This window comes from Pagrus major, chromosome 22 (genome assembly GCF_040436345.1).
Source record: "Pagrus major chromosome 22, Pma_NU_1.0".
Lineage (NCBI taxonomy): Eukaryota > Metazoa > Chordata > Actinopteri > Spariformes > Sparidae > Pagrus > Pagrus major.
The window spans coordinates 21,801,231-21,809,301 of record NC_133236.1 but is presented as its reverse complement, the minus strand read 5'-3'; the positions used below and the strand labels follow the sequence as shown (position 1 = coordinate 21,809,301).

General features: G+C 39.0%; 1 protein-coding gene across 1 annotated transcript; it reads left to right on the top strand.

Annotated features, from left to right (window-relative positions):
* The first annotated feature begins 3,113 nt into the window (after positions 1-3,113).
* LOC141017736 (uncharacterized) lies at positions 3,114-7,851 on the top strand. Its single transcript, XM_073492467.1, has 4 exons — positions 3,114-3,617; positions 6,324-6,489; positions 6,685-7,665; positions 7,829-7,851. The coding sequence occupies exons 1-4, from the start codon at positions 3,114-3,116 to the stop codon at positions 7,849-7,851; spliced, it is 1,674 nt and encodes a 557-aa protein (XP_073348568.1).
* The last annotated feature ends 220 nt before the right edge of the window (positions 7,852-8,071 follow it).

Sequence of the window (8,071 nt, the reverse complement as noted above, 5' to 3'; positions counted from 1 at the left end):
CTCCCTTTATGCAATGGTGAAGTCCGAGTCATGTGTCCAAAGCCTCAGCAGATTTCAGTCCAATCTCAGAGTGATTAGCGAGGCTTTTCATTCTATCCTTAGCTTCCCATGTATCTGATTAGCAGGTAGGCCCGCTTCTGGAGGGAGGCTTTTGAACTGGTTTCTTGTTACTCTGCTTGCAACAGCTCGGGTGCTTCTGTGGGAGTTTACATCTTACATGCTGTGGCTTTGGAACTATTTATTTTCACTTTGGCTCTTATTTGATTTTAGATCATGTGAGTATTCATACTTTGTCTGCATATTGTGGCTGGACTGCTTTATCTCAAATGCATTAAGTATTATTTGCATAGCAGCAGAGGCATGCACTTCTAACAGACATAATGACACTGCAAACTGCACCTGCAAAAGATCAAATTGTGTTTGAATTTAAGTAATTTTTGTAGTCGTTTGTGTTATTTGGACAAAGAAAGGGTGCAATAATCCATGTTGAACTTGATGAACTCCGGCTGGCCTGTCTGCAGGATGTGATTTTTATTTTCCTTGTTTTAACTTTTTTTAGGAGCCTCCGTTGGCAAACATGACACCTTAGGGATAAATAGCATTATTCTAGGGATCCAAGGCCACATATGTTTCCTGGTCATGGTGAGTAAAGAAAATAGTTTTTGCAATTGTAATCCACTGAGTAGAAAGAGGCAATTCATTTGCTTAGCAGCAGCTAGTTTGCAGAATAATTGTCCCTGCCATGTTTTTGAAATAACTACATTGTGCAACCTTACAGTACGCTGACTTACCTTTACATACAAATATACCTTTGTTTTTGTTATTTTATATTTGATGTTAAGGTTTAGCTTGTTCCTGAAGTAATGAAAGATATGATGGATTATGTCAGCATCCAGTGTGGCTATACATACATATGCTTACAGATGATGATTGATATTGTAACATCATTGACAGAAGAATGTTTTAAATCTCTGAATTCAGTTTGCTGAAATAGAATTTACCTTTATAATCCTGGATTACAGAAGACAGACCTTTTCTACTCGAGTTACAGTGAATCAAAATGCTCTTGTCGGCTATAAATGGGTATACATTAGGTTCAACCTTGAGACTTAAAGGCCGAGGCTGGCAACAAGACATATAAGAGTATTTACAGGAATCCATTACTTTCCTTTTTTCTGACAAGATGCTCAGCTAGAGCAAACATTTGCTGCTTTACCGTCTATAATATTGCTAATACAGCAACAAGGACAACAGCCAAACCTGTTCTTTATATGTGTCAGTCAAGCTTGGCCTATTTTTGAGTCACAGAATTTGACTCATTTTTATTTGCATATCATAATGGGCTCGTGTCCCTTTCCATCAGGCGACAATGAATTATCTTTACCTCCTAGTATTGTCATAAGAATGCATTGTGCTTATTGCAGAAATTGCTGCTTTTTATAGGTAATCCTTGCATTATTGATTGCAGGAAAAGCTGGTTAACATTGTCTTTTCTTCAGTGACAATCACCGAGGCAGTGTCCACTTTCACTGCTAGCAGAGACTTAAGCTCGTTATTTAAAGTCACTTGGAGGATTTATTTGTGGCTGTATCCTCATTATCCCCGTCTTCATGTACTCTTTGATCTTCTCAGCAGTCTGAACACACAGTATGGAACAACCATGTCGTGTGTATCCTGTTTTAAAATGTAGCAGATATTTGCAACAGCTGCTTAACAGTGAGTAAATCTATTCTTCGTGTGGATACATCTGTCTGTTTTGTGTCAACCTAAATATGACAGTAGTGTAAACTATAAAAATCTATGATAGATATACAGGCTTTAAGATGTGTAGAAGTACTGAAGAAGAAGATTCTGAGATCAGTGTTTACTGTCTTCAAGAATAAAACAGCAAATCCAGTTGCCTTTGACTGAGTACTTAAAGATACATGTATAACAGTATTACACATACAGCCTTAAAGGTAATCTCTATAAACAGATATCTGCATATGAGTGAAGAGTAATATTATATTATTATTTCAGATTTTATTGGGCTTTGGTTACATGCAGGTAAAAACTGTGCAAATTAGCCTCAATGCATCTCGGAATCCATCGGCTGTTGCCTGAAGACAATTTGGCTTTTAATAAGCTTATAAAAATGTATCTGCATTCAAAAGCAGGTAACCGTTTATCGAGATTGGCCAAAAAGCCGCCTTTCGCCCCTTTTTGAGTTTCAAGTTGCTATCCAACCAAGTATCACGTAAATTTGTAAAGTTGTGTGTGCACGCATTATCCTTTTTTTGCGACACTTAGCATGAGTATAACATGGAAAATATCTCTCCATGTACACAAGTCCTAAAGATTACATTTCGTCATTATTTCACAAACCTGTATGTAACCTAAATAATGATCTTTCCTTCACCTTGACCAAAGCCAATCCAATAGATGAAATGACGTAACTGTTTCATGAACTGAAAATATCTAACCTTCATTGAAGTTGCTGTGATACTATGTTGGCAAATCACATTATAAACAATGACTGGTGCAGGGAAGAGGAAGTCCTAGCCTGGATATCCATTATCCAGATATCAACAGGCTACCCTGTAAGCCCCGAAACACCCGTAGTACCCCCAGAAGGTAAATCATCATGAGACAATAGCCTATGGGTTCCGACATTGCCATTATGGTGTCTCTTTTTAAGTATTTTCTTTTTCAGACGAGCTTTATGTCAGCCCTCATCAAACATGTTCAGGTACTACTTTAGACTTAAGTCGTTTAGAGAAGATGCCAAGAAGCCATGCCGGGTTACCAGGAATAGCTAAAAAGGGCGTAAAAGTGGAAGGGCAAGTCTCTGTCTGCACGCAGGTTAGCTGAGTTGCATGTCAAGGAAACAGGGATTTCAGTCATGTTTTTATTTCTTTTGAAATTTCTTTTGAACATTTAACTAATCACTCTTTTTTATTTTTTTCAGCCTGGGATGAATGGGAGCCATGCAGACGTGTGGTGCCACACCTTCCCCAAGGCAGCGTAGGAGAAACATGACAGCCCCCTGTACCTGTTTGCCAGTGCTGACCTGCCCTCTTCTTCTGCTCAGCTGAAACCATCTTTCATCCAGAGCAGGGAGACTACCCACCAACATGTCTTCCCACAAACGAAACTTCCAGTGCTTCAATGCCGTAGGGGGTGATGGCTCCCACAAGTCTCCTCTCTCCTACAAGCATCACAGCGTCCGGCTCCCCAGGATCCCCCAACATGGCATGGTGGCTAATCACGAACCTCCGGAGGAATGCTACCTTTGCTCGGAATATAGACACGCTCAGGCACTGGAAGCGTTGGAGACTCAGGCCACGCCTTTGTATCACTCTCATGCACCATATCACCACCATCATCCACACCAGTATGTTCTCGGGAGACCCACCAGGCCTGAAGAACACCCTGTGGCACATTCAGGCTACAATCGCCACCTTCATCATCACAGGCACAATAAGAGGGTGGTGCTAGTGAAGAATAGCGACCCCTCTTTCAGGAAGACCATCGTCTTGTACCGCAGGAGTCTACGCAGTTTTGGGCTTTTCTTAGAGGAAGTTTCGGAGCTCATGCAGTACCACATCAGGAAGTTGTACACTCTGGAGGGCCGCAAGGTGAGCTCATAAACACCTGGAACTAGAAGTTTATTTGAAGTGTTTTTTTCCCCCCCTGTATTGTCTTACATAAGTAAGTACATGGGTTGTATGAGACTTTATTTTATGTGTTCAGGAAACTTTATTCTCCAAGAGGAAGTTTCTGTCCTTGACCCATAGTACATTCCTTTCCTTGTGTTTTAATAGATTGAAAAGGATGGTCAAAACTGAAATTAACAGTTTTACTACGAGTATCGTTTGTAATTAATTTGGCTTTTAAAGAGGTACTCTAAAATGTATTTTGGTGTGAACTGCCCTTCCACAGTGTTTTTAATCATGCCTGAGATTAAAAAGCAGAGTGAAAGAGAGGCCTCTAGTGACAGGACTGATTCCCTGCTGAATCCCAGTGTCAGCCCTACTGCAAACACACATTTCAAAAAGTTATTTTGTGACAAATTACAGCAGATTTTTTAGCCTTAGAATATGTTGTTGAAGCTTATTGAACATGAACAAATGGCAATATGGAGTGCAGAATTTCAATCACAATTTAACTCATAAGCCTTATCATTTTTTAACAGTTGACATCACTGGATTACAATTGGATTATGTTTTAGGGTTAGGGTTAATACACACATACCTTATCTGTATTGTATTATTGGGCGTATTTTGAAAAAAATACACAAAATATATTTTAAAAAATGATATAAATAATGACATTTGATTGTTAAAACCCTCTTAAAAAGGTGCACCCTCTTCATTTTTACAATACTTACTTTGAAATTCCAAAGCATTTCTGAAGCAGGACAGTCTCTTCTGTGCTCTAAAATTGCACTAAAATCCAAATGAGACACCCAATACCTGATATTGTTAGCATTTAAATCAAATATTCTGTTTTATGCATGTTTGACTGTTTCTTTTTAGCTTCTTTTAGCAGTATGGTAATTCTATTTAGGAAGAAAAACTGTAACTAGATATGTGCAATTCTTCAACATTTACACAACAACTTAACACTACATTATCTGTTTAATTCAGTTGGCGCTTACTAGTTTGTTACAATCAAAGTCTAGTGGGATAAGTATTTAGAGTGTGTGCATGAGGGAATGAAACAGGGATATTCCCTCACACACACACACACACACACTGAGATTGTATGTTTCTCCCCGAACCCCATTAATCTTGGTCAAATCAGAGCTATTTTTGAGAGAGGAAAAACAGGTCAACGTTGAAACTCCACTCCCTCTACTTTGATACCAGGGGTGTCTCAGAAATGTGTCTTCCACAGTGGCAATTAATTATCTTCACCTGGGCTTTGTGTGACCACGGATGAAGCCATTCATCTGTCTTTACCAACAGTGGATTTAAGATTCAAAACTGCACTTTCATCAAAACTGACTGCTCATGAGCAAAATAAAATCAAAACAACTCTCAATATTTCAGTCTACATGTCTTCTCTGAGTTTCAAAGCTGTCAGAAGTGAATAGAAGCAGCAGTATTCAATATCAAGTGTCTTGAAAATGTAAAAGCACACTTACATAAATTAAATAAATAGGAGTAGCAGTATTTGATTTACAACTTCACCGCATAAAGAATAAAAACATCCAATAGAAATTATACATAGGTGTCGATTTGATACAGTATTATAGTGACAGTACATTTTTTTAACAACTCAGTGCCATTTTAAAGTGTTTTATGAGTAGTAATTAGCAAAAAAAAAAGTGTAATCCTAAAGGCTTATCAGTATGGAAACAAAATTCAGAAGCTACATTTACTAGGCCCATGTCAGGAGATGCTAGGGAAAACAGGTCAGTACACACTCACCCCCTAGATTAGCATTCAGGCTAATCACCTGTGAGAGAGATGACTGTGGTAATGATGATGATGATGATGATAATTCGCCTGCATCATGTTAGTCATCCACTTTTTTTAAGCACCTTATTACCAAGTATAAAGGGAGATTTCTTGTTTCTGTCGCATAATAAGTCTTAGGTGTAGGTTGTAGCAAAATAAATCAGAGTAACGCTGTTAATGGATTACAATGCTTAGACCACTGTATTTTCTTATCTAAACCATTTGGTTTACTACTGTAACACACTCGGCAGGCTTGAGCAATACCCATAGCTCTTACAAGTGAAAATGACAGCTCACCATTGCAGGCATGCACCGTCATCTCGTGTTTCCCTGAGATCATCCTGGATTACTCTTGACTCACGGCTTTCTTTTGAAGGGATTAAGGGCACCCACCTGCACCAAAGAGGGGACAATGCCAAGACCCAGTTAAATATCTTCACCATAACACTTATTTTCTAAATGTTTCTCTATTAGTATTTTCTATTTGGCATAGTTCTATAGGTTTAGTAAAAGAACAGACATTTACTAACCTCATGACAAAAAAACAGACATCTGACCAACACATTTAAGTTTTAAAACTGGTTACTGTCTGGATACTTTCAATATTAATCATATAATAATATATATAACAATATTAAAAAATATAAAGGTTAGACTTCTTGCTATTTGAGTAATAAGTAAGTATAAGTAAATAGCCTGAAATCTGCCTAGTTAAATTCCCCATCTACTTCAAATTACTGCATTTAAATGAGATTTAATCCAAACTGCTTCAAATCAAACATGCTTGCAATCCCTTCACCTATTACCTATATTGTGCAATAAACTTTTTTCAGTAAGCTGACTCACACTTAACTAATATTTCCTGTTCTTCTGTTTCAGATTGACAATGTTCAGAGTCTTATGCAGTGCCCCAGTTTCCTTGTTTGTGTAGGACGTGAGCCCTCTCACCCCTCCTTTGTGGAGAATTTTCGCAAAACATCTGATGACAAACTTCCCAAGCTGAGTGTGAGGTCAAGCTCCAGCGGGTGTAATGAAGGAGTTGGGGGTATGACAAACATTTTATTGAAACAGACTTAATTTCTGATTATTGTTTTTAATAATAATTATATTATTTTAATTATATTAATCACATGCTAAGCACAGTTTATTTGGATAATACAATATAACTGTATTGTACATAATGAGCAAGAGACCAATGACATCTATTGTTTTTATTTTTTGTGTCTCAATGGTAAAGGAGTACCAACAAAGAAGAGTGGCATTAGTCCAAAACTGGAATCTGACCCCAGAGATACCAGGCAGTCATTGTCATCTGACAAGTCAGTACCAGATGGAACAGACTCCCTGGATAATATGGATTCCTGCCCTCGCACCAGTGATGGATTGAGAGATGATGATATAGAGAAACGGGTTCGGGTTAATAAAGATGGCAGTTTATCGATGGAAATGAAAGTGCGCTTCCGGCTTCAAAATGACGAAACATTACATTGGTCGACAAAAGTAAGAAAGACTGGCAATACCACCGAGTACCTCCAAGGAAACAGTAACCCCTATTTTGCACAAGTTAGTGATAAAAGTTTTTCTGAATCTGAAAACATCTCTGCTGGTGAGCAAGACGAGGCTTACATCACACAGCGCAATCAAAGACATACAGAGGAGCCTCACTGTCCTCATTGCTGCAGTCAATGCCAGGGTTATGACATCTGGAAAAATGTCCCAGAGGCCCATGGAGCAAAGCGCTGCATTCAAACTTCCAGCTCAAGTGCATCCTCACATAAAATGCTCTCTAGAAAAACAGTGGTTGAAAGGAAAACTATGTCTAGATCAAGCGAAGACCATACAGAACAAGTGCTTGAGAGTTGTGTGGAGCAGACTGTTGAGGCAGCTGAAACTGTAGAGTACTGCATCATCAGGAGTGAGGCGTGCTCACCAAAGTGCAATATGCAATCCTCCACACTGTACAACTGCGAGGTGTGTGTTGACAGTTCCCCAAATGATCAGGTCGACGTCAAAACTGCTCAAACACCAGAGCAAGAAGAATGCACAGGATCTGATCCTGGTGCTTCCTCTGTGGTATTAACAAACCAAGAGGAGGATGAAAATGATGAGGAGGCTGATGTCCCACCGAGTGCTGCAAGTGCAGTGTCAGATGCGGCATCACCTGTGCAAAATTTATCCCTGAGCCCTATGGACAGAGCGTCCAATGCTTCAGGGAGCTCAAGCAAGTCAAGAAAATCCAAAAAATCATACACTTGTAATTGTGGTGTGTCTAATGATCCTGAGGATGATACAAAAGGACAAATCAAGGCCCAAGCTGAAGAAGAAGGTGATATACAAAGAGATCAATCAAGTGCCATGTCTGTAAAATCAAATGCCTCTGGCAGATCAAATAAGTCTGAAGATGTAGAGGAGAAAAGATCCCGAAGTGCCATGTCAGTTCATTCAAATGCCTCGACAAAATCGAAATCCGATGTTGCAGATGTTACAGCAGAAGAAATACAAACACAGGATGACAACGAACCACAAGAAAGACCATTAAGTGGCATCTCTGTGAAATCCTCTAAATCTGAAAAATCAGTGAAGTCAGAAATGGCAGCTGAACAACAAAAATCAGAGGAGGATGTTGA